The 26,604-nt window shown below is 42.9% G+C and overlaps 2 protein-coding genes and 1 long non-coding RNA gene across 5 annotated transcripts in view; 1 reads left to right on the top strand and 2 right to left on the bottom strand.

Moving 5' to 3' along the window:
* The first annotated feature begins 812 nt into the window (after positions 1 to 812).
* The window catches only part of LOC142848244 (cytidine monophosphate-N-acetylneuraminic acid hydroxylase), a 95,171-nt gene continuing 69,379 nt past the window's right edge, over positions 813 to 26,604 (top strand). Inside the window, exons 1-3 of one of the 3 annotated variants that reach the window (XM_075970036.1) lie at positions 828 to 892; positions 8,455 to 8,576; positions 16,448 to 16,565. The gene's annotated coding sequence lies outside the window, so the exon portion shown is untranslated. Of the gene's footprint in view, positions 893 to 8,276; positions 8,378 to 8,454; positions 8,577 to 16,447; positions 16,566 to 26,604 lie in introns of those variants that run through there. The other 2 variants (XM_075970035.1, XM_075970034.1) reach the window with 2 other exon arrangements.
* The window catches only part of LOC142848245 (uncharacterized), a 31,188-nt gene continuing 9,553 nt past the window's right edge, over positions 4,970 to 26,604 (bottom strand). Inside the window, exons 2-3 of the long non-coding RNA XR_012910396.1 lie at positions 8,943 to 9,242; positions 4,970 to 6,027 (exon numbers count right to left, since the gene is read on the bottom strand). This is a non-coding gene — a long non-coding RNA (uncharacterized LOC142848245). The remainder of the gene's footprint in view (positions 6,028 to 8,942; positions 9,243 to 26,604) is intronic.
* Positions 23,590 to 24,133, bottom strand: LOC142848816 (ubiquitin-ribosomal protein eS31 fusion protein-like). The gene has a single exon (XM_075970989.1). It carries the CDS (start codon positions 24,099 to 24,101, stop codon positions 23,664 to 23,666), a length of 438 nt encoding a protein of 145 aa, XP_075827104.1. The 5' UTR covers positions 24,102 to 24,133; the 3' UTR covers positions 23,590 to 23,663.

Here is a 26,604-nt window from a genome sequence, read left to right as displayed (position 1 = left end):
CTACACAGATGAGCAAACGTTCACACCCACCCACTCGTGTACCTGAACGTACCTCTGCCTCCCAAATGGGTAGAAATAATAATCTTCATTAATTGCTGCAACACCTGTAAATCTCACATCAGCTCCTGGCTAAAGGCAGGTTAGAGAACATGGCTTCGGACTCGAGCAGGGTCTGGAACTTATCCAATGTGGTAACTCATTCTGTAGTCCTAGTATACAGAAGGCTGAGGCTAAAGGATTGCCAAGAATTTGGCTCCACCTCTTACCAAATGCCTGGACTACATAGAATGACTTTGTCACCTATAAGCCAATGAGAGCTCCAGAACTGCTCCCTTTACTGACCCAGGCAGGTGGAAGATGCGGACAGAGCAGTGGGGGCACCAGTGGTTAGCGCCATTATTCTTTTGTTCCCAGTGTGGAACCTTAGCGGAAAGGGAAACAAATGCTCTCTTAAGACTAATCAGGGCCGTCGATTCCTGCACCAGTCCATGTGGGCTGAAGTTCCAGTTTTGGAGTTTTCAGAAATATCCCTGAATCTTCCCAGCAATTTCTGCACACACACACCCTCCCTTTACTTGTGAGGGTTTCAATCTCTATAAACAAAGAGGACAAATATGTCAAGCAGGCTCACTCTCAGATAGAGCACCAAGGGAGGAACGCCTGCAGACTGTGATAGCCACGGACATACGGACAACACGGAAGGAAAACAAATAAAGAGAGCCATGGAAACACTAAGGGAAAAAACCATCTGGAGCCCCGAGGGAGGAGCGGCTCACCAGGAGGAGCCGAAGTCCTGAGTGTGTATAAGAAGTCCAGGGAGGTAACGGGCTCTGCGGTTCCCACTGGGAGAGCATCATCGGCCTCTGGGTCAGAAGTCCAAATGAACCAAGAGGTAGTAAGACCGCCACGGTGAGGGGCATGAAGTCGGTGAGGGGAGGAGGGTGAAGGTTATTGAAGGTATTTGGCAGAAGGGAGAGAGAAGAAGGAAGGGAGAGGAAGGAGCAAGAGAAGAGTAGCTGGGCGGGGCGGACAGGGGGAGTTTCTGGACATGTTAGAAATTTAGGGAGGAGTGCTCTGGGGAGATGAGCTGCTCAGAGTCTCCATGGAGACAGCTGGAAGGACTGATTCAGTCATTAGGGCCGAGAGGAGAAGGAGGAGGCTGTGGCTCTCTCCTTGTGAGCACAGCTGAAACCCTGTGTGTTCAGGACTAAAACGCTTTTAACCTATTTTCATTTTACCACTCTGAGCCACAGTGGGGGCGGGACGTTCTCCCTGGGAATCCCCTGAGCAGTACTCTAGGCTTGCAAACAAGACAAATTACTCAAACACTCAAGGCAGTTTCTTTGTCTGTGTTAATTTGCCAGAGGTGGGTGGAGGGGACAGAAGGGAAACTTAGGGCTTCCCTTCTCCTTCCCCCCATCTTTCTCTCTCTCCTCCTTCTTTTGATTTTTTTGTTTTAAGGCTAAGTATTTCTATGTACTCTGACTACCCTGGAACTCACCACGTAGCCTAGAGTGACCTTGACTTCAATTTGTAGACCAGGCTGGCCCTCAAACTCCAACTCCTACCTCAATCTCCCAAGTGCTGGGATTATAGCCATGTGCTATTATACCCGACTTGTAGGATTTCTTGGCACTTTAAAGATGTTTTTGTCAGTTTTCAGCTTATAATATAGCTTTTCTGTGTGTCCTTCAAAACAATCATTAGGTCCACTAAATAGAAACTTGAGGTTTTCATCAGGTGAAGAAATGCTCTTTTATGATTTCCTGATCATTTGTTCTTCTGTTCTCTGGATACCCCACTGCAAGCCATGAATCGGGTGATTCTTCCTGTTTCTAGGCCCGATTTTGGCATCTTGTGCTACTCAAACCTCTGCTGACCTCTGGATTTGCTTTGACTCTCATGATTTTGGTTAACAAATTTGTTTTGTCCTCTGCTTCCCTTTCTCACTGCACCTGCTTCGTTTATGAAAACCCCTTTTGATGTTTTTCTGTTGACCTAGCAGTGGCACATGAATCTACTGATATTTTAATTATCGTCTGGCGCCCCATGGCCCACAGTCTACTTCCTGCTGGCCTTGGAGGGCCTTCTGGAGCCAGCCGATTCTACCGCAGCTGCAATATGTAGGTTTAAACTAAGTCTCTATCATCCTATTTACCAACAAAAACTCAGAAGTCAGATGTGGGGGTGAAAACCTGTTCGCGGGAGACCGGGGTTCGATTCCCCGACGGGGAGCCAAAAAAAAGAAAAAAAAAAAAAAAAAAAAAAAAAGAAAACCTGTTCGATCAGAGAAGCAAAGAAGCAAGCAGATGACCTTGCTTGCATTCTGACTGGAGGCCCTTCACTCACACCAAAACCAAAGACCAAACTCAAGTCCCCGCCCCTTTCTTCCTTGCATCTTCTCTGGCCAATTGTGGTCAGTAAGTCACTAGCTTTGCCCCTGATTCAAGGCAAGCTTTATTTTACAGTCTTGGAGTGTCACAGTGTGATTAAATTCCCATTACACCCCTTTCTTGGAGATTTCAGGAATTTCATCTGCAGTAGTAATTTAATGCTTTTTATATTTATTTATTTTTTGTGTTTTTTTATTTATGATATAATGATCTGTTCTGTCTCTTTAAGACACAAGTCACGCCCCCCAGGCAGACAGATCTTCCTTCCTGCTTGCAACCTGAGTCTCTTCCTTTCCTGTCTCCCTCTCAAAGAGGCAATTTCTGTCTCTCCCCACCCCCTCTCTCTCCTCTCTCTCTCTCTCTCTCTCTCTCTCTCTCTCTCTCTCTCTCTCTCTCTGCTCTTCTCCTACTTCCCCTTCCCTTCCATATTTACATAACCCACTAAATAAATATCCAACTTCACTCTGCATGGCGTGCCTATCCATGCCTCTGTCTCTCAGCCGCCTTCGGAGACTTGCCACATGGTCTCCTGCACTGTCCCTGCCTGGGACTGGCTGCTTACAGGACCCCTGCCTGCCACCACATGGCCACCACATGACCGTCACCGCTCGGAGACCTGCAGCGGTGGTTCTGCCACCACAGTTACTCAGGGATCCTGCAGCATTTGATTTTTACCAATACAATAGGGTCTTTGTAGCCCAGGCTTACCTCAAAAGTCATTATGTAGCCCAGGATGGTTTTGAACTCTTGACACGCCCTACTGTAACCTGTGAAATGCTGTAAGTTCAGTAGTACACCATCATGCTCCCTAACTTTTGTTTTCTTTCAATTTTGGGAGGTTTTTTTTTCCATGGTGGTGCTCTGGCTCCAGTTTTCTCGTCTAGCTGGTGATCTCACCATCCCACCCCCTTTTTGCACCCCATCCCCGCCCAGGCATGGAATGCAGCTCTTTCTTCTGCGCTCCCAAACAGCACTGGTCCCATCCACGTTTGGTGGCACACTTTGCTGAGGCAGAGGTGGGGAAGGTGAGGATTCCTAGTCTTTTAGACAGAATCAGCTTGTTCCCAGCAGGCCTCTGCCCTCACCCCCTTCTCGGCTGTCTGAACTCCCTTTCCTCAATTTCCAGGTCTTCTTTGTTATTTGGGTGTATAAGCTAAGTCAAAAACAGTGTGCAATCCCGTCCTCCAGTTTCAGAGGACTCAGACGGCTTCGGCCTCTAAAAAGCAGTGGAAAATGGACTTCGCAAGTTTTTCCAGTTTCCTCCATTAAACTGCTAGGGAACAGTTGTATAATGGGGGACCCGGTTTGTTATTTCTGGCTGCTTATTCTCCCTACCTGCCTAGCCTTCCTCAGGAGAAACTAAGCTGCTTTCTTTTTCCTTTGTCTTTTTGCCTCTGGTTAGTTTATTTGAGGCACAATATCAGGTAGCTCAGGATGGCCTGGAACTTGACTCGTGGCCAAGGATGGCCTTGTCCAGACCTTCCTGCCCCCACCTCTCCAGTGCAGGGATTCCGAGACCCTGGGCCTGCTGACTGATTGCTCTGGACCCTAAGCAGCTGCAGGTTGTTTTTGCTGAGGACAGACCGCCCACAGTCCTGCAGGGCAGGACTCGGTTCCTGCAATGGCTTCCTGCTTCCTTTTTATTTCTTCTTCCTCTTCCTCCTCCTCCTTCTTCTTCTTTTCTGTTTTTGAGATAAAGTCTTGCTTTGTAGTTAGGGTTGGCCTGAATCGCAGGATCCCCTACCTCAGCCTCTCAAAAACAGGCATTCCAGACACGTTAACCTGTTCAGCTCCAGGTTTCTCTGTAAAAGTGAGACTCCAGTGGGGTGTGGTGTTGCACACCTGGAATCCCAGCCCTTGACAGGAACCTAGTCTCTCTTTGTGTACAGTGGCAACAGGATTGTCACAATTTCAAGGCCAGCCTGGTGTGTGTGTGGAGTTCAAGGCTAGACTGTTACACATAGAGAGTTCAAGGCTAGTCTTTTGAGAGTTTCTAGTCCAGCCTGGTATACAGAGAGAGTTCTAGGCCAGCCAGGGATACACATAGAGAGATCCTGTCTCAAATATATATATATATATATATATATATATATATATATATATATATATATATATATATATATAATGAATATGAATGAATATGAAACTTCCAGCAATAAAATATGGACTCCTGAGCGTGCTACTCTAACCGAGTCCTAGTGCTTCTCTCAGACTCTCAAATGCCCGAGCCAGGGTTGTGTAACAGGCTTAGCTCCCACTCTCGCCTTTGCCCCCCTGATCTGGATCCAGTTTTATGAAGCATTTGCTTCTCATCCCTCATCCCACATTTCTCAGTCCTTAGCTCTCATTTCTCATCCCTCACATTTGATCCGTCACCTTTCATACCTTATCAGTCCTCGCCCTTATCTTATCCCTCACCTTCATTCCTTGTCCGCCCCTCATTCCTCTAGGTGGTAGTTCACTGGGAGTGTCCTTGTTATTGCCTTAGTGCTGATAAACCAATCCCCAAATTCAGCCAGTGTGCAGTTGGCCAGTGTCCAGTGTTATAGAAGTTCACACCGAAACGCTGCAAAACAAAAAATTTTGGGTTTCTTTTCTTTTTTTTTTTTTTAAATTTTATAGCTGGGTCAAACAATCTCCTTGAGATTAGGACAATGAAGTGGCCTTGACCTAAGGGAAGAGGGTCTTTCATAACAAGAAGACTATAAAAGTGGATTTTGCAGTTAGCAGGTTTTTGCTTGTTTGTTTTGTTTTTTTAGAGACAGGATTTCTTTATGTGGCCTTGTCTGTCCTGAAACTAGCTCCGTCGACCAGGCTGGACTTGAACTCACAGAGATCCACCAGGCTTTGCCTCCTGAGCGCTGGAGTTGAAGGCATGCACAGTCAGTTATGAGAAAAGCACATGCTGTGGTTTATAGTCAGTCATAATGGAAACAATTTATAATGTACAGGTCACAAGATTATAAAGGAAGAAGAAGTTTCAAAAACAAGCAGACCTGCAGTTTAACCTTCACCCTGGGGCAATGATTAAAGCAGACACCATAGGGAACGATAGAGAAATAAATCAAAATTTGACTATAGGAAAAATGGAATCAGCTGTTCCTTAACATCCAGGTAGCTACAAATGCCAGGTGCTGAAAGCCAGGGGTACTGCAGCGGTCATTGTTTTTGCTTTTGTTGCTAGATGTGGGAAATGGGTTGACAACAGCGTGTTGTACATCTGCCGTTTGGTCAGGGATTCTACTCTTGGATACATTCCCAATATAAATGGTACTTCTGTCCACCAAACATTGTGTGTAAAGAGGCTAGTATCCAATAATAATGGTCAAAAGCAAGGAATAACCCCAAATATCTAACAGCAGATGAACAGAGAAACAACATGCTGTCTATTTCTAAAACATGGGGCTACCCAACAACAAAGAGAACAAATCATTGCTCTGCATGGCAGTGTTGTCGAGCACCATCGTCGCAGTGTGGGGAGAGAAGACAAAAGAGGAGGGTGTGCCACTGAGCAAGGAGAGCTGTGTAATTCGAGAGCAGGCATCATTGCCTGTAGTGCCAGGCTTTGAGGGGTCCTTCTCTGGATGGGAGCTGACTAGGAGGGACATATTGACTTCTAGAAATTCCCTGTAACCTAAAAAAGATATTTATCTTTAAAATTTATTGTATATGTGTATAATACATGTCTCGGTGTGGGTAAGTCATAGGTGGGTAAGTGACAGTGGAGGCCAGAAGAGGGCACTGGAGTCACTGCAGCTGGAGTTACAGATGGCTGTGAGCCGCCTGACCTGGGGCTGAAAACCAAACTCAGGTCTTTTGCAGGAGCTGCAAGAACTCTAAACTGCTGAGCCCTTTCTCCAGACCTGATCCATCTTTTGATGTGGAAGGCAGCTACATGGATGTGCACCTCTTTAAAAACAAAAACAACAACAACAAAAAAAAAACAGAAAAGCACACACATGAGATTAGAGAAGCTTTTTATATGGCATTTAAATGGTTATTTTTAAATGCCCCAATGGGGCCTTCTATTTGCTCTCTCAGCACTGGGGAGTCTGAAGCTGGAGCAGTGTTGGAGTTTGAGGCTACTCTGGACTACAGAGTGAGACTCTGACTCAAGAAACTGAAATGGATATAAAAATCTAAAAATAGTCACATGACCCTGACTAGAAAAGGGGAAGCAAGAATTTGAAAAACCTTGACTGAGAGAAGAAATGGAAATTTTAGGGCCAGACACTGCCTGGAAGAATTCTAAGGTTAAAGTTGCCTCTGCTTTTCATCCTGATGGATGTTTCTGTAGCTGGAGCTGCCATTAAAACTACCCTTTTATTTTTGCTGGAGGCTTGCTGTCAGGTTGTTTCCTATGCATCATTTTAAGCACTGTGGTAAATGCAGGAGCAAAGCTGGGTTTCCAGGGCCACCAATCGAATTACGGGGCAATCTAATTAGAGAGCAAGACTCGTAATCTAGCCATAAACTTGCAGTCCAATCAGAAATGTACAATGTCATTAGAGAGGCATGATGCACATTAATAAAATATTCAGAGACTCAATATTAGTCTTTTTTTTTTAAATGAAAGTTTGGAGGCTCCCAGGAGTTAGGAGAAAGACTACTTAGTAATGGAGTATTAGTGATTTCTTTGTTGCTGTTGTCCTGAGACAGGATCTCATTTTGTAGTCTAAGTTACCTGGCTATCCTCTCGCATCAGCCTCCTGAGTGCTAGAATGACCGACGTGGGGCACTGTGGGTATGGAGGATGCTGTGCCATGGAGCACATGCAAGGTCAGAGGGCAACTTTGGGGAGCTGATTCTCACCATCCGCCTTGTCAAGACAGGATTGCTCATTGTTTCTGGGGTTTCACCTTCTGCTCCAGACTAAGGTGGCCCAAGAGGTTCAGGGACACTTTCCTATCTCCACCTCCCAGCTTACAGGAGCAATGGACTATGGAATGAAGCTTTTGATATGGGTCCTAGGATCTGGACTCAATTTACCATGCTTGCGGAACAAGTGCTTTTACTCAATGACCCATCTCTCTGGCCATTGTTCTGTTTTGGTATTAATTAATTAGCTAATTTGCTTATCGAGACAAGGTTTTAGTATGGCCTCTTGTTTGGGCTTTCACATTTATTTATTTATTTATTTATTGAGACAATGTTTTACTCCATAGTCCAGGATGGCCTAGTACTCACCGTAGCCCAGCTGGCTTCAAGTGCATGGTAATTGTCCTACCTCAGCCTCCAAAGTGCTGGAATTACAGACAAGGGCCACCATGCTGGGCCTGTTGATTTCAATGAGAGCATCCGAGCTGGATTTTTAAAACTAAAATGGGAGACACGATACCAGATATTTCTTGGCACTATTACATTTGTTGAAATGACCATAAAACGAACACCTTTTCAAGAACTGAAACAAGGATATTTGTCAAATGGGGGAAGTAGACTGGTGAGAAATAGAGGTGTCTCATAAGATCTCAGCTTGGGCTCTAAGCCCTAGGTACTAGCAAGATAGAAGTATACTGACAGAGCATCAAGCAGATCAGAAGGCACTGAGCCTAGAACTAAATTCTACGTCCAGATCCTTCCTTTGTATAAAGGAAATATTGACGTTTTTCCTGATACAACTAAAAGTCTTTACAGTAGACTGATTCACTTCCAGAGAAGTACAACATTCAGGAGAAAGGTAAAGTTCTCCTTAGGATTTTCTGTTAGACCACATTTTCATATCTATAACACACACACACACACACACACACACACACACACACACACACGTACATGCATGTATGCATGCACACACCCTTGCGCTGCCCTGGCAGAGAATTCAGTTTATCTAAACTTCCTAAACCCTTTGCTTGCGTCTAATTGGTGGAGCTGAGAGAGAGAGAGGCAGTGTAGTTGGCAGAGACACAAAGATGAACAAAAGTCACAGCAGCTTGCTCAGCTTCCATGTCTCCGGAGGAACTTAACAACTTCCCTCTTGTACTCTGGTAATTGTTTTTAGAAAGACTTCCCGGCCACAAGAGAATCAAATCAAATTTCTAATCAAGCAAATTAAAATTTCTAGGCTGCCTCACTGCTGGCTGTAAGCATCATTTAAAAGAAAATCTGAACCTGGGCCTTTTGATATTCCCTGACCAGCTAGCTGCTCAGATGCTGTGACCCTTTTCTACTCAGAAGGGAGTAAAGGTATGTTTTATATTTTTATACTGTTCAGTTAAGGATATCTGTTTCTATATCTATATTGATACTATATCTATATGGCAGTTGCTTATTGAGATGGGTTGTCATGTAGCCTAAGCTGGCCTCAAACCCCATGTAACCAAGGATTACCTTGAATTCCTGATCTCTCTGCCGCCATTTCCCGAGTTCTGGGATTACAGGTACACATTACCACAGCAAGTTTAAGGGTTTACAATTTTAGTAGTTTGTCTGTGACTAGGAAGAAGAACTGAGAGTTCCTGGTGGCAGAGTTGATGATACGAAAATTATCTTTAAAGATACAGCAGCGTCTGCCTCAGGAACAGCAGGCAGGCAACTAACCGAGGTACTTACTCGAAGAGCTTGCCTCATGTCTCCTCCTTGCTTGCTCTTGCCACTCTGTCTTCCAGAGCCCGCTCTCTGCAATCCACATGCTCTCCACGGTCCTCTGTCAGCAGCCCCTCTCTGGCACATGTATTACTTTCAGTCAGCTACCGTCTGATCTTCCTGGTTCCAGACAGCTCCTTCTGCGGCTGTGCAAATATTTTCTGCTTTGCTCGGGAGCGCAGTGAGTGTCACAGCCAAGAGAGATACTGACCTACAAGGCTTCCAGGGCTTTGAGAACTCAGGGTCTGGACCTGAGGGTGTTCTGGTCTAGGAGGTAAATTGAATTCATGGATTCAAAGAGGATAGGAGGACTGAGGGTTCTTGGCCAGCTTTGGCTTCTGTTTGGGATTCCTGTTCTCTAAACAAAAAAAAACAACAGAGTGCAATGAGTCTTAAAACACTGTCAATAAAATGTTGCATAAGATTTAACAGGATAAGATTTGTCAGAACAATGTGCCACTTGCCCTCTATTTCTGTTGGGGAATATCAAACGCCATACAAATAATCCTTTAGATTACTCCCTAGCCAGCATTTGGGTACTTTCTGTTAAATCTTTGATTTCTAGAAAGTCAAATGTAACATTTTGTTGAGTTTTAGTCGTTCAAATAAGCACACAACTGTTGTGAAGATGCCCCGAGGAATGGCATTAGGTTTAAATTGAAGGTTCCTGTGAAGATTGTGTAGGAATCACCTCTGTGGACTATTATGTGGAGTGGTCACCAATTCTTTCAAATAATGTTTATTAAAATTCTTTTGTGTGTCAAGTTGGGGAGGTATCATGCAGACTCATGTATATATATGGCTGTCAGTTTTCTAGGGAATGGAGAAATTAACAAACATGGTTAAAAAGCGAAACGATGACTTTTGATATGTCTCCCCATGGTGTTGTGAGAGGGTCATACCTGCAGTGGATTTCACCTCCTCTGGGAAATCTTTCTTGCTGATCATAGACTTGGGGCTAGAGGTGAAGGAGCTAAATACGTGCAAAGGGATCAGAGAATATTCCAGTCACAGGGTTGTGCTTTGAGGAAATGGATGAAGACTAGATGTCATTAGGAGCAAGACTAGAGACTAAAGTGAACCGATGGGACAGGTACTGGAGGTCAGCAGGTGAAGGTGCTTGCTTTCTAGCTTGACGACCTGAGTTTGAGCCACATGGTAGAAGAGAGACCTGACTGTTGAAAGTTGTCCTCTGGCTTCCACATGTGTGCCATGGCACATTCCACATGTGTTTGCAAATATGCACACGTACGTGCATGTAAACAATACGATGAGAAATCAAATCAAATCAGATGGAGGAAGTGATCAGAATTTTCATGGAGACATCATGGTATATGTGCAACTGAAGTATGGACAATTGTTCAATTTGTCTAAGCAAAAAGTTTATCTAATTTGATATTATTACTATTAGCTATGATTAGCTATAATTATTATCTATTTAGATAATAAACTGAGTGGAAAAACCCAGCAAACCTATCTGCTCTGTATTAGTCTGTTTGTACACATTTCTTTCTCCTGACTTTAACGCAGCATCCCTTGTGAAATATAGGTCTTAGGGTCTACTCTCAGAAAACGTAAGCCAACAAATGTCTGCTTATTTTTTTTTTTTTGGCTTTTTAAAAACAGGGATTCCTCTGTGCTGCCCTGATTGTCCTAGAACTCATTCTGTAGACCAGACTAGCCTCAAATTCAAACATCCACCTGCCTCTGTCTCTTGAGTGCTAGGATTAAAGGTATGCATTACCACCACCTGGATAATAAGTGCCTTTATGGCTAGTTCTAGGACAGAAAGGTAGGGGAAGATTTGAGTGCTATTTTGTAATTTGTGGTTTGCTTAGGAAAATGGGACTCAGGTTACTATGGCCTACCTGAAGAAAGAGTCAAAGATCTTACTGGTCTAGTCTGTGGAGAAGGAAGTGGACAAAGAAGTAAAGATGCTGTGAATCTTCTATCTATCTATCTATCTATCTATCTATCTATCTATCTATCTATTCAACCATGTATGTTTGTATGTGAGTATGTATTTATTTATCTATCTAACCATGTCTATATGCATGTATGTATCTATCTATCTTCATCACCATTATTCTATTCTATTCTATTCTATTCTATTCTATTCTATTCTATTCTATTCTATTCTATCCTATCCTATCCTATCCTATCCTATCCTATCCTATCCTATCCTATCCTATATGTGTTTGTTCATAAGGTGTGCAGGTATGTATACTCTCAAAGGCCAGAAGAGAGCATCAGGTATCTTCTTCTATGTTCTCAAGCTATTCCTTTGAGGCAGGGTCTCTCCTTGAATCCAGGGCTTCTGTCTTCTTGGCATGACTGGAAGTCAGCAAGTCCCAGCAACCATTCTGTCTCTGCCACACTCAGAGCTGAGGTTAACTGGCATATGCGGGAGGCTGTTTTGTTAAATAGATGCTAGGATCCGGACTCCAGTTCGTAGGATTGTGCAGTAAGCCCTGCTTAACCATTAAGCCACTTCTCCAGCCCCTACTCCTCATTCTTGAGAGGTAAAGGGGATGGAGATTAATCTTCCTAGACTACTTCTGAGTGGATGGACACTTTGTTGTCCCTCTTAGACTAATATTCCCCTTCTGCTAAAGTGAGATAAATATTACATGTGATTCCATACAATTGATTCCATAATCTGAGTTCCTTTTATAATTGTTTTAGCACAGTAGTTTAAAGCTCATCAAATTCCCATTTTAAACAACTCAGAAAATTTATACTTAATGTCCTGGGGAATTCAATTCAAAACATAGTTAGGCTGTCGACTTTTGTCAACCTGTACAGATCTCGTCTGCTGGGCCTGGGATCCGAGGACCTGAAAGAATGGGGCAGACTACAGTCTAATGCTGTAGACACCCTTACTTCAGTTTCAATGCATTTTTTATACACGGATGTAACAAAGAAAAAGGTGATCCAAGAAAGTGTGTTTGAGTTCAAACACCTTATCGGAAAAACATGCTAACAGACGCCAGTAAACACATACTAAATATTAACAGAGCAGCCCTTTCCCAGAACTTTCTCAGGACAGATCAATCGCCTGGCACTTACTATAAATTCTTTCTGGGGAAACACAAAAGCAAGGCAGTAGGCCAGATCCAGATTCAGGGGACCCTGACCAGATCTTGGGTTCTATAGTTATGTTTTAACACCCAACCAGAAAAACGTGTCTTCTAAACTGAATGTAGATATTAGCTGCAGGAAGCACGCAACCACGTCTAAGAACAATGTGGGGGACAAAATGCACCTGAGCTGTAAGGTCTTCTGAGTGTTTTCCTGAAGCATCTGTCATCGGTCTCCAAGGCATTGTTCACCATGCATCATTCTTTTGACTGTGTTCCAACATAGGCAAACAGGACAACTGAGAGAAGAAAGCCAAAGGAGAATTTATTTTTGTGTCTTCTGATATAATCGGATACAAATGTGATTGTAGGCTCTAACTACAAAGAACAGAACCAGCCAGAAGGTTAAAACTATGTAAACAGACCAACAGGCTGCGTGGCGATACTTATTAGCTTACTCTTGTTTTCATGTGGGTTTTGGTCCCTGTTTATCGGGCTAAGTATTCTTAGATTCACTTACATCTATTTAAAAAACTTAACAACAAATTTTGGGATGCAAAGTAATGGGTTTCCTTCTGGCATTTTCATACAAATAGTTGGTTCTCATTTGCTTTCTTGACACATCGCCCCCACTCTGGGGCCCACTTCTTTCTCCAGATGGTTACCGTCCTTCTTCCTAGAGTCCCTCTTCTGCTTTCAAATCATGTGTTTATTAGCAATCCCAAATATATGTTGTTCTTTTTATAGAGTCTAGGAAGTTAAGAGCAAAGTTGAACTTATGTCTCTCTCCCCCCTCCTTGAGATTTCTTCTTTCCCTCTCATGATCCCCTTTCGATTTTAATGGAATGGGGGTGGGAGAACAGAGAGAGAATGTCTTTTGAGCTTTGCGCCCTCTTTATAGGGTAGGACAAATTCAGGAAGTCATGCTTGGAGTGACTTCTTCCTACTAAATTCCCTGCAGGGGACTACAGGGTGACTTATGGCAAGGATGTTTGCTGTCCCCTTTTATTTTTTTGCCCTCTTCAACCACCCTCTGTAAACCAGTCAAGAAAGGTTGGTATCAGAATCCACAGCACCATTTGGCAGGCTTCTGAAACACAAAGCAGCTTCTCGGGGACCATCTAATTAGCATCCGTTATGGCTCTCCTTTAATTTGCTCATTCTTATAGTTCTGTCCTGTCCATATTAGTAATCTTACATGAGGATAAAATCTTGTTCTATCATATGGAAGTCATGAAAGTCTTTTCTTTCTCTAACTGGGTATGGTTTGCAATTCTTTAATCCCAGCTGTTCAGACAGCTGCACAAAGGGAATCAACACTTCCGGGAGAGCCTGGACAACTTCCTGAGATCCTGTCTCTGCACTAAAAGTTTAAAAAAAGGTTGAAGAGTACTTGCCGAGCATGCACAAAGCCCTCAGTTCAACATCTAGTTCCACAAAAAATAGTTTTATTTCCTCTGTTTCATTTTTCTCAGCAAAAATGCTTTCTCTATCACTAACTGGCTTATTATTATTAAAATTGTGTTCAGTGTCTCAGGCTGGCCTTGAACTCACAAACCTGTTTCTGCCCCCTGAATGCTAGGATTATGGGTGTGTGCTGCCAGGCCTTTAAGAAGACAAACGTGTGTTGGTTAATTTTCTTTTCTTTTTGGCAATTTGAAATAAGTCAAGATTATTTGGGAAGAGGGAATATAAATTGAGAAAATACCTCCATCGGATTGGTCTGTGGGCAGGGCTGTGGGGCATTTTCTTAATTATGCCCATCCCACTGTGGGTGATGCCACTCCTGGGCAGGTGGTCCTGGGTTCTGTAAGAAAACAAGCCAAGCCAGCAAACCATGAGGAGCAAGCCAGTAAGCAGCACCCCTCCTTGGCCTCTGCTTTAGTTCATATCCCCAGGTTCCTACTTTGAGTTCAGTTGACTTCCCTGAATGATGGACTACAGTTGTAAGCTGAGATAAACTCCTTTACCTCCAGGTTGCTCTTGGTCACTGTGTTTATCACAACAACAGAGAGCAAACTAGTGACAGAATAAGAGTTTGCCCTCAAGTAGAGTGATGAAAGGATAGGACAGAGTATAATCAAACTTTCTTCAGTACTGTCTGCTTCCCCTTCTTCCCCCTCAAGCTACAGGCTGCCCACCCAGTCAGGGCTAAGGCAGTGCTTAACCAGGACCCTAAATAGAATTACAATACACCAGGGGCATCCTAGCTAGGAATCGATTTTCAACTTGCCTCCTGGTCAGTATCTGCGAGACTGCCCTTAAGGCAGTACATCATGAAAAAGTCCAAGTGGTCATCTAAGAAAGGCATGAAAACCATCCCAGTTCCTAGATAGCCTCACAAAGACCCACTTACAACACATCTATCTGGATCTTGTGAGGAGGCTAGCTTTCAAATCCCAAGACCTTGAGGTCAAGTTCCAATTTTAGCCTTGTAGCTAGAATACCATTGCATGCTGTTCTAATCCACCCAGTCCTTGGGTACTCTGTCATCAATACTGTTTGCTCACTCAAGGTCCAGCATTGCTCATCAGTTTAGGAGAGATTTCTGACTAGAAGTCTTGGAACATCTTCAAAATCCAGCCAGAAACCCAGTGGCAGGCCCCAGGAAGGATTTTCCTCTTGGGATGAGTTTCTGGCACTGTAAGGGGCTCCCGGACAGATTCTGTTTCTATCTGGAGCTGGGTAGCAGAGGCACGAAGTTCACAAGCAGAACATCCTATTTAGGGATGCCTAAACACTTTGACGGCCTCCCAGTGGTGGTCACTGCCACTTCGGATTAGAAAACCTGAATGGTTTGTACAAGATTATTTTTGTGAGAGATGCAAGGTGGAGATCCTGACAAACAAGCAAACTTTTCCCTAGTGACTGTCTCTGACGCTGTTTGAGACACTACTTATTCCTACTGATATTCCTTCAGGGCCCTATTAAGAGTATTGAACTGGTTCCTTGAGGGTTTCCAAGTTTGTGGCTCACAGATTCCGAGTCAGTGGGAAGCACCCTGTTGAGAGGAGGTCTTGTGGTTGAGAAGTTGGGCCAAATCAGCTTGGTGGCTGATTGCTTGCTGAAGAACGAAGGCTAGGAAAATCTGATGCTTTTAGTTACTTCTTGTGGTTTGTAAGGTTACCATCTATCATGACAGGGAAGTTCTGGATGCAGCAGCTTGTCGGGGCTGGTCAAATTGTGTCCACAGTCAGGAGGCAGGGACATATGAAAGAGAGTGTGCAACTCAGCTCTGCATGGGTGTGACAGCTGGGCAGCTTGGTCTGCTTGTGAGGCCCCTAACAGTGCCATCAGGATCTGTCCTTGGTACTTGAGCTAGCTGTTGGGAACCCATTCCCCATGCTGGGTTGCCTCTCCCATCTATGATGCAGGGGATGGAGTTTGGCACTGCCTCACCTTGATGTGCCATGCTTTGGTGACTCCCATGGGAAGCCTGCTCATTTCTTAATGGAGATGGAGGAAGAGTGGGTGGGGGAGGGGTAAAAGGGAAGTAGTGGAAGGAATGGGTGGAGAGGAGGGAGGGGAAACTGTGGTCAGTAAGTAAAATAAATGAAAAGGTTTTAATAAGGGAAATGATATTTGTTTAATGTGGAATGCGGAATAAAAGAGATTTGACTGTATAAAACAGGCAGAGGTAGAGGGATGGCATGAATCGGGTATTTCTGCTGGATGATCGTTTGTCCTCTGGCAGACCTGGTGTGGCTTTTTCTTTGGTCCACCCTCTCACAAATAATGGCACAGAGACTTATCATTAATGCTGAGAGTCCAGCCTTAGTTTAGACTTGTTCTTAACTAGTTCTTATAACTTAAATTAACCCATATTTTTAAATCTACATTCTGTTGCATGGCTCGTTAGCTCGTCTCCATGCTGCCCACCCTGCTTCCTCTGAGTCTGACTGGTGACTCCCTGGGCCCGTAGAGTCCTTCTCCTCTTCCTCTCCTCAAAAATTCCATCTATCCTCTCCTGCCTAGCTATTGGCCATTCAGCTTTTTATTACAGTAACGACAGCAACACCTCTTCACACAGTGTGCAAATACTCAGCAAAAACCTGGGAACAAGGGTCTGGGATAGAGAGCGTATGTGACGAGCAACAGAGTTTTCTTTCTTCTCCATCCTCCTCTTTCTCTTTCTCTTCTTCCCCTCTCCTCCCTTCCTTCTGCTCATCTTCTCACTCAACCTTCCTTTCACACCTGACACGGTGGACATAGGACTGTCCTGTTGTCTGTAGGCATGGTTCTGTAACTATATTTTTAAACGTTACGTTCTTAAGTGGCTGATGGTGCCACTGTCCCATCTGGCAATGCTAGAGTGAAGTGTGAGCGCACATGCACTGCCTGGTAGTAAAAATAACCCACTGGTTTCTGCACCTGTGCATCTTCACCCCATAGGAATAGGCGTGAACGGAGGAAGTGGAACTAAGTAAATTAGCAGAAGTGATCAAACCCAATGTCCTCCCAAAGGGCAAAGTCTCAGCATAAATGAAGAGAGCGAAGAACCGGAACTAAGGTAAAGGAAGGAATAGCTGGGTTATGTATGTACAAGAGGAAATCCAACATTCTATAAAGAACTCGAGAGAGACTCGGAGGAAGAGAATAGTGTTATATCTTAGTACAGTTCTGTCAGGATCCCAGAAGGGTAGAATTGTGGATCATGACCACGTTTGCTCTAGGAGCCCAACAAACTGAATGAGAACATGCAAGCCTTAGTGTTCTCATCTTGGAGACATATTCTTACAGTATAATGTTAGAGTGAGCTTATTATTAATGGCTGAATGAGATGCTAGTAGTGGGGCAATGTCTTTTGAACTGCATATCATTTTGCTATAAGTTATCTATGTACAAAAATAATGAAGGAGTAACTCCTTTAATTCATATATATATATATATATAATATATAATTGTGTGTGATGGGGAAGGAGTATGTGTCACAGTGCACTTGTGAAGGTCGGAGGACAGCTTAGTGAACCAGATTCTCTCCTGCTGCTAGGTGGGTTCTGTGGATGGAACTCAGGTTTTCAGGCTTGTGTAGCAAGTGTTTTATCTGCTGAGTCATTTCATTGCTTGCTGCCTCCTTCTTTGTCTGTCTGTCTGTTTGCTGCTTCCCTCCTTCCCTCCTTCCCTCCTTCTGTCCTTCCCTCCCTCCTTCTCCCCTACTTCCATTTCTCTCTTTCTTTCCTTTTACCCACTCTTTAGGACAGCACTGACTTCGCTTTTTTATTTTATTACTTTTAAAAAATACCAATCCAAATACTCACTCCTTCCCCTCCTCTCAGTCCCCTCCCACTCCCTTCACACACCTTCCCACCCCACCCCCTCCAATCCTAAGAGAGGGCAATGCACCCCACTCAGTGGAAAGTCCAAGGCCCTCCCTACTACATCTAGGTTGGGCAAGGTATACGTCAAAAGAGAATAGGATCCCAAGAAGCCAGTAATGCAGTAGACACAAATCCCAGTGTCACTATCAATGGCCCCTCAGTCTGCCCCAGCTGTCAACCACATTCAGAGGGACTAGTTTGTTCCCATGTTAGTTCACTCCCAGTCCAGTTGGAGTTGGTGAGCTACCATTAGTTCCGGCAAACTGTCTCAGTGGGTGAACCCCTCACGGTCTTGAATTCCTTGCTCATACTCTCCCTCCTTCCACTCTTCAACTGGACCTTGGGAGCTCAGTTCAGTGCTCCGATGTGGGTCTCTGCCTTTGTTTCTATCTGTTGCTGGATGAAGGTTCTATGGTGATATTTAAGATAATCATCAGTCTGACTACAGAGCAAGACCAGTTCAGACACCCTCTCCTCTATTAGGAGAGGTCTTAGCTGGGGTCATCCCTGTGGATTCCTGGGCATTTTTTTCTAGAGCCAGTTTTCTTGCTAACCCCATAATGGCTCCCTCAATCAAGATATCTCTTTCCTTGCTCTCATATCTGTCCTTCCTCCATCTCAACTATCCCATTCCCTCAAGTTCTCCTCAACCCTCCCCTTCTATCCTTCCTTCTACCCCCTGCCCCCCTGCTCCCAAATTTTGTCTGACAATCTTGTCTGTTTCCGATTTCCGGGTGGGTCTATATGTGACAACACAGACTTCTAATCTTTAGGAGCTCATCAAGAGTCATTTCCTGGTCTCCTTCAGCTTTGGGTTACCCACATCCCTTGGTATGGGCTACTTTTTTATCTGATCATCTTCTGGTAGAATTTCTTCCTGACTCTCTTCTGAAGTCAAATTCTTTCACTTTTTAGTTATTGTATTTTTAACCATTTCATACACAATAATGGTACATGGTTATGGGGTACAAAGGGGGGCATTTCTACACATGTATGTAACATGACCAATTGGGGTGGTCATTTTACCCATCCGTATTTACTATATATCTTTGTGGTGCCACACTCAAACCTTCTAACGACTTCAAAGCATGCGTGTTATTGTGAACAAGGCACACTGCCAGCCATTATTCTGCTCTGTATGTCAGCAATGCCAGCACTTTCAGCTTCTCTGCACAGGCGAGGTAATGTCTGTACTTCTGTGCAAGCTTGTTTCACTTAACATAATGACTTCCAAGCTCATTGGGCTAATGACACAACTTCATTTTTTATGGCGCTAATATTCCACTATGTGTGTATATGTGCCATCTTTTCTTTTTCTTTTTTTACATCCCGACAGCAGTTTGTCCTCCCTCCTCTCCGCCCTGTCCCTACCTCCCTTTTGCCTTAATCTGTTTCTCTCTAGAAAAGGGCAGGCCTCCTATGGATATCAACCAAACATGGCATATCAAGTTGCAGTAAGGCTAGGCACTCCCCTCTGGACAAGACAACCCAGTAGGAGGGAAACGGTGCCAAAAGCTCAGTCTCACGCAGGTTCCCTCATTGTCCGCTCAGTCTCTGTGGACCCCTATAAGTCCAAGTTAGTTGATCTGTGGGTTTTCGTGTGGTGTCCTTGACCCCTCTGGAGTCTACAATCCTTCCTTCTCCTCTTCTGTAGGACTCCCCAAGCTTCACCTAGTGAGTATAGCAGAGTATCATTGGGAATCCCTATCCTCATCCCTGGGCTACCTAGCCTCTGAGTCCTGGCCCTGCAGGCAGTATCGGGAGTAACCTCCCTCTTGTAGCATGGGTCTCAAGCTAGGCCAGTCATTGGTTGGTCACTCTCACAATTTCTGCACTACCTTTACCCCAGCACATCTTGTTGGCAGGGCACATTGTAGGTCGAAGGTTTTATGGTTCGGTTGGGGGTCCCAATCCCTTCTGGTTACAGGAGATGGCTAGTTCAGGCTCCATATCTCCCCATTGCTGGGAATCCTATGGCTCAGCTGTTAAAGGTTGGTATTTCACCAACCAAAATATACCACATTTTCTTAATCCACTCATCCACCAATGGACATTTGGGATGATTCCACATCACCAACCAGAAGGTGGTGCCACAGAGCCTCTGGATAGTGTGGGATGGGAAGGGCTTGCTCCATTGCAGGGAGCAAGGAACCTAATGAACTCAGCCATGTTAGAGTCCTTGAATAGTCGTGACATTTTCTCAGTCCAGAAATCCTCGAAGCGAGCTCGTCACCATTAACTTTGAGCAGTTCTATAGTTTAGCTGTTACATTTTTCTCCGTGATGAGTACTGAGTTAATTTTTGTGTGTCCTTTGGGGTAGGAGTGCAGTTCGTCTTTTGCTTGTGCCTATATAGTTGTCCCTGGGCCAAGGTCTGGAAAGGACTAAACACTCACACCTCTATTTCTGGGCGCTCACGTCCATCCCATCCATGTATACGTTTGCCTTCAGTGCTGACTGTGTGGTTTTGTGGGGTTTGAAGTTTAGCCATGATTCTCGCAGCACTGCTCGTTTTCTTCCAGATTATTGCTGAGACTCTTTGAGTCCCCTTTGCCAATGTCCAGGATTTGCATAAGAACTCCACTAACCCTGTAGATGAACGTGGAAAAGCCAGATGACTTTGAGTCTTTCTGTATAGGGGATATCTTTCTCTCTTTCTTAGGTCGTTACTTCTTTTAAACAGTGCTTTATAGATGTCTTCGCATGAGCTAAATGCCTGGTTAAATTTTTTAGATTTCTTTTTGTGCCTGTGTGTATATGCCCATAGATGCTGGGATAGGGTGTTGGATCCCCTAGAGCTGGAGTCGCAGGTGGATTTTAAGCTGCCCAACATGGGTGCTGGGAATCAGCCTTTGCAAGAGGAACACCTGCTTTTTAACTGCTGAGCCATCTTTCCAGCCCCTTATTATTTTTTTTTAAAGGTGACATTCTGACTGGAATTGTCTGTTAGCTCTAAGAGGTTGTTTTTGGTGACACCCTCAGGCTTTTCTGTATGTGGTCATGTTGTCTGCAAAGAGTTTCACAGATCCTTTCTGATCTGGATACTTTAACTTTATTTTAGCCTAACTTTTCTGGTTAGAAGCTCTGCTACAATGATGAACTGATGTGGGAAGAACAGACATCATATTTTTCCTCCTATGTTGGGGGATGAAGCATTGTCTTTATTGATATTAATGTTACAAATGGGGCTTTCCTAGATTACTATCGTCGGATCGTAAGAATTTCTTCCAGCTGTAGATTTGTAACAGTTTTTTTTTTTAAGGATGAGAGGGTTTTTTTCTTCATCTTTCTGCAGCTTTTGTGATTATCTTTTCTGATGTGAATATGCTGGATGAATTCATTTTAAGAAATTGTTGCATTTGATTTCATGAATCTCATATTTTGTGACTATGATTTTGGCAAACACATGGAGGTCAGGGGACAACTTCTGTGAGTTGGTTCTCTCCATCTAACAGGTGAGCCCCAGGGATCAAACTCAGGTCTTCAGACTTGGCGGCAAACACCTTTATCCACTGAGCAATTTTGCTGGCCCATGAATTGATTTTCTGATGTTAAAGAAAGCTTGTTTTGGGTGTGTTTGGGGGAGAAATCCCATTTGGTCTGGAAGGGTGTGCGGAAGATTGTTATTAATACTTCTGTAATGTTTGCTATAATTCGTCAGTGAAGCCGTGTGGGCTTGTGCTTCTCTTCTGGAATGAAGTTTGGCTTGGTTCTGAGCCTGGCGTGCTCTAGATACACGCTCTGCAGCTGAGCTACACCCTCAGCTATAGAGCTGCTGAGGTTCCTTTCGCTTTTGTACGTTTGGCTTTTACTGAACACATCAACAAAAGAGGTGTGGTCAAAAAGAGGTGTGGTCAAAAAGAGGTGTAGTCAATGCCCGTATTGTCCTCAGACTCCTCAGATTCTCCCATCGTTCCTTCCACATCCTTTTCCTCAGCTGGGGCGGCAGCAGTGGAGGAGGCAGGACCACCGGCTGGTGCCACTTCAGCCCTGGAGCAGGACAATCAGGCCCTGCCTTGCTGATGAGGCTCCCAATGTTGACAGTAGCTAAGAGCCTTTGCACATGAGCCAGGCCAGAAAAGATCAACATTCATCCTGGCTTCTTTAATGAAGGCATTGATCTGATCCTCTGTGACTGGGCACCTTGTTGTAGAGGGCAAGGGTCAAGCAGAGGCAGCTGATTTGGTTCAGACCTACGATTTGGTGAGTACTTCAGGCGCCGTGCTAGCCCTCAGATACTATGAGGGCCTCACCACAAGGCTGCCTTAACAGCCTGGGAAGAGTCAAGAACACTGGCAGCAGCTGAGGAAAGGGGATTCGTTGCTATTAATTCAATCTGTTCACCTAGAATGGACTTACTTCAAGTATTTATTTCCTTATGAGACAGGTTTGACAGTTTGTGTTTCTCTAGCTATTTACCTATTTTGCCTCCATAGAGACCGTGGGAATGAACACCCTCTTTTAGTTCTGATATTTGTAATTTTGCCGGAGGATCTTCCAAATTTGTTTTTGAAATAACTGATTTGGTTGATTTTCCTGCTATGTTTGGTTCTTCTTTACTAACATCCACTCTGTTGAATTCTTTTTTCTGCCCACCCTGGATTTGGTCTGCTCTACTTTCTCTGTCTGCAGTATGGAAGGCAGAGATGGTTGGTTGTAGTTTTCTTCATTTATAGCATGGCTGCATAAACTTAGCTACAAACCTGCTTCTATATCATTATTGAATTTATTCATCCATAGCTCGTTCTTTTCTATTTATAACTCTCCCACTGAAGATGTAGCATTTTGCTCACATTATTAAACAATGAATGTTGACTTTGCCCATTGAGGAACTTCATTTGAATGAAATCATGGCTTACATTTCTATATGTGGTTTCTTCTCCCCAGTGTCATGTGTGAGTTATTGTTACATGTCTTTGCAAGTTGTTTAAATTATTTATTTTTCCTGCTGAATTCTGTCATGATACCTTAATATGATACTGTGCAATTTACCTATAAAACCTATACAGCTATAATCTATTATTTCATTGTTGACCATTTGAGCTTTCTAGTTCAGTGCTAATGTAAATAATGCTCTTGCATATTCCTGTACACGTGTCTCGAAGAACATATGCATATCCATGTCTAGTGTTGAGACTAGAATGGTAGTGGGAGACGGGGCCTATGTGTATTTTCTGTTTTTCCAGCCAATGCCACAGTTTTTCAGTGTGACTGAATCACATTCTTGTCCATAGTAACTGATCAGACTTTCCATTGCCACCACCCCCAGACCAATGCTTGATATTCTCAAGTGCTTAATCTTGGTTCATCTGGTAGGCACAGCCATATCTTGGCATGACTTTAGTTTTCATTTCCACAACTATGAGAGATGCTTGGCTCGCTTTAAACATTTATTGACAATTTGAATGTTCTCTTGTGTGAAACGCCCATCCAAATATTTTTGGCTTATTTTTCCTATAATCATGAATTTGTAGAAATTCTTAGAAGCTCTGCAGAGAATTCTTTTGTCATTTACACAAATAAATGGGTCATCTTTACTTTTTATCTTTTTACTCTCTTATGGTGTTTTTGGAATGAATATTTTATCATCATATAATTAAATATTGATAATTTGATAGTTTTTTTGGAGTAGCTTTTTCTGTTGTTGCTATTGTTTTTATTTTGGTGTGTGTGTGTGTTGTAGTCTGTCTCATGTTGTTTAGCTAATCTTTAAGCAGGGCTTTTCATAGCATCCTTTTATTTGTTCCTCTAATGATCGCAGGGGTCTGTAGTATTGTCCTTTTTATTGGTTCAAATGATCCTTGGGTCAGTTTAAGATTACGATGGGTCAGCAGTGTGTTACTTTTTTTTTTTATTTTTTAGAGCTCCAAATTTTGTCAGGAGATCTTGTCTATTTCTCCTTCCCAGGGGACCTATATATGTTTCTCTTAGGGCTCACCTTGTTACTTTTTTTTTCTAGAATTATGGACTATAGGCTTGTTATCCTTTGCTTTACAGCTAGTATTCCTAGTATTCCACCTATGAGTGAGTACATACATGTTCATCTTTCTGGGACTGGGTTACCTCACTCAGAATGATTTTTTTTCTAGTTCCATCCATTTGCCTGCAAATTTCAAGATGCCATTGCTTTCTACCGCTGAGTAGTACGTCAATATGTAAATGTGTCACATTTTCTTTATCCATTCTTTAGTTGAGGAGCATCCAGGTTCTATCTGGCTTTTTTTTTTCAATTCCTGTCTTTTTATTTATTCATACACAACTACTTGTCTTCCGGCTTGTTGAAGCAGTAAGTCAGACAGCACTTGCCACAATAATGTCTGTCAAAGTGGCTGGCCATGAAAACCCAGCACCACATTCATCAGAAGGACACTCCCGACGAAGACGGCTAATTTTGCCATTTTCATCCACCTTATAGTACTTCAGTACAGCCAGCTTCACCTTCTTCCTCTTACGCTTGTTCTTCTTGGGGGTGGTGTAAGACTTCTTCTTCCTTTTCTTAGCACCACCACGAAGTCTCAACACCAAATGAAGGGTGGACTCCTTTTGGATGTTGTAGTCAGACAAAGTACGGCCATCTTCCAGCTGCTTGCCAGCGAAGATCAGCCTCTGCTGATCAGGAGGAATTCCTTCCTTATCCTGGATCTTGGCCTTGACATTTTCTATAGTGTCCGAGGGTTCAACCTCGAGCGTGATGGTTTTCCCCGTAAGGGTCTTCATGAAAATCTGCATCCTGGCGGCGCTGCCACCACAGATGGCGGATCAGAAAGCTATCTGGCTTTTCTTAAATTAATCAGACTATCTTTAGCCTCTGGGCTTTTTTCTTTTCTTCTGTATATCTTATTTTCACTCTTACTCCATGGCTGGGTAGCTGGCCCCAAGTGTCCTCCTCTCTTTGTTCTCTCTTGCTCTTTTCTCCTCTTCCAAGATTTTTCCTCCAATTTATTCTCTCTGCCAGTCACCCCTGCCTATCCTTTTTCCTGCCTTGCTTTGGCTGTTCAGCGCCTTATTAGACCATCAGGTGTTTTAGACAGGCAAGGAATCACAGCTTCACAGGGTTTCTCTGTAGCTTTTGGAGCCTGTCCTGGAACTAGCTTTTGTAGACCAGGCTGGCCTCAAACTCACAGAGATCCACCTGCCTCTTCCTCCTGAGTGCTGGGATTAAAGGCATGCGCCACCATGGCTTGGCTTTTTGGTTTTGTTTTGTTTTTGCAACACATATTTGCATTATTAAAACAAATGTTCCACAGTATAAACAAATGTAACACACCTTAAAATAATATTCCACAACATTTCCCACTTTTTGTCTAAATAAAAAGAAAGGTTTTAACTTTAACATAGTAAAGGTACATAACAAAAACAATTATCAAGTAAGAATTATATTTGTGATATTCTGTCCATTTAAATAAAAAGAAAGGTTTTAACTTTAACATAGTAAAGGTACATAACAAAAACAATTATCAAGTAAGAATTATATTTGTGATATTCTGTCCATATGTAGTTAGCATATTCACAGAAAATAATGTTTTGCCTACCCTACCTTAGTGAACCCAAAGTTTTACACCTAATTTACTTTCTATTATAACTAAGGAAAGTTCCAACTATAACTATCTAGTCTTCAACTCCATCAAAGACCCAGAGGGAAGTAATATTACCTAAGTAAACAGGAAGTGCATTACAAGTAACTTCCAAGACTCTAGAAATGACAGAGACATCTGGCTGCCTGGACAATCATCCAAAGTTTCTCTGCAACATTGGGGCATCCATCTTAAACCTACAGGCCTGGAGTGTCTGGCAGTCTTTTCGGTGAAGCAGAAAATATAAAGAACTGTCCTGTCTTGTATTAGCAACATCATTAGTCACTTTCCTCTGTGTCTTGTAGAATGTCTGGAAAACTCTTTCATGAAGCAGGAACTCTGAAGGACCATCTCCCCTTGCTTTGGCAAAGTTCAGCAGTCACTTTTCTGTGACATGTCCAGTCTGCACAGCACACTGTCAACAGTCAAGGTGAAACAGTTTCTTGCCCAAATGGCTAGCCTTGCACAACAAAAGCAAACTCCTATGGAGTTTCTTCAATGTCCATCATTCTTTTATAAAGTAAATTGGTGCTGCCAGGAGCAGATATATCTCATTGTCATGAAAAGTTCTGAATTAACAAAATATTTTAAATGCCATATTCTATAGATCTTTGACATGTTTGAAGATCATTTATCTATCTAAAATATATCTCAGTATGATCTAGAAAACATGCTTTACATATCTTCAAATTTGACTGTTATAAATGGCTAATTGCTAACCTATGTTTCTTGATTATCCTAAATAGTTTATAACAATAGCTTTCAAAAGCTAGAAATTTATCTTACATTTTCAAATGATCTGTATAGGTACAATACCTTAACCAAAAATAGAAACATATATACAGTGTGTGTTAACAAAAATGATCCTAAAGTTTTATCAATATGTAAAAGTCCATACCAATACAAAATATTTGAGATTAATAGTTGTTTCAATGATCTACCCTTTTATTGTATCATTCCTATATTTCCATATTCCCCTAAATATAACAAACATCTATAACCCACCAAAAAGCCAAAAGCCTCCCACATCCCTCTAAGGAATGTAGGTATCATGTTTTTCAAACTGCTTCCTGCAGTCTGTGGATGAAGTATCTTTAGGGTTCCTGAGAAAATTTGAGATAATGATCAAGTCCAGGGAAGAGCAGCAGTAACCTTTGTTGATATATATCACCTGCCAAGTTTTAGGAGGTCTCCTTTGATCATATTAATATATGATCATATTAACCTGGAATGTTCCAGGTTAATATGATCAAACAGAGATACAACAATAAGCAGAGGGCTCGTTAGGACTATGAGGTTTTATGAGTGCTGCCTTAGTTGGTTTATATCATGTGGTCATCTTAATCAAGACGGTGGTGAAGTTACCTGACACACACTCTCTTTAGTCTTAATAAAGATGGCCGCCAGCCACAAGGTTGCTTTCGTCCTGGTGAGGTCATTAGCCAAGATAGAGACAAGCTGCATTTTTGCTATTTAAAAATATCTATTTTACTAAATGAAATGTGGATCACTTATATAGTATGCTGTAGCAAGTTAAGATTACCTATGTGCAGATTTTTTTTAATCATTAGCCTTTTGTTACAAGATTCAGGCTAGTTTTTTTCTTACAAGTTTTATAGATTTTTTTCAAAGATTTATTTACTTATTATAATACAGTG

The sequence above is a fragment of the Microtus pennsylvanicus genome, chromosome 4 (assembly GCF_037038515.1).
Source record: "Microtus pennsylvanicus isolate mMicPen1 chromosome 4, mMicPen1.hap1, whole genome shotgun sequence".
NCBI classification, from domain to species: Eukaryota; Metazoa; Chordata; class Mammalia; order Rodentia; family Cricetidae; genus Microtus; species Microtus pennsylvanicus.
This window is presented reverse-complemented; position numbering and strand designations above follow the sequence as displayed.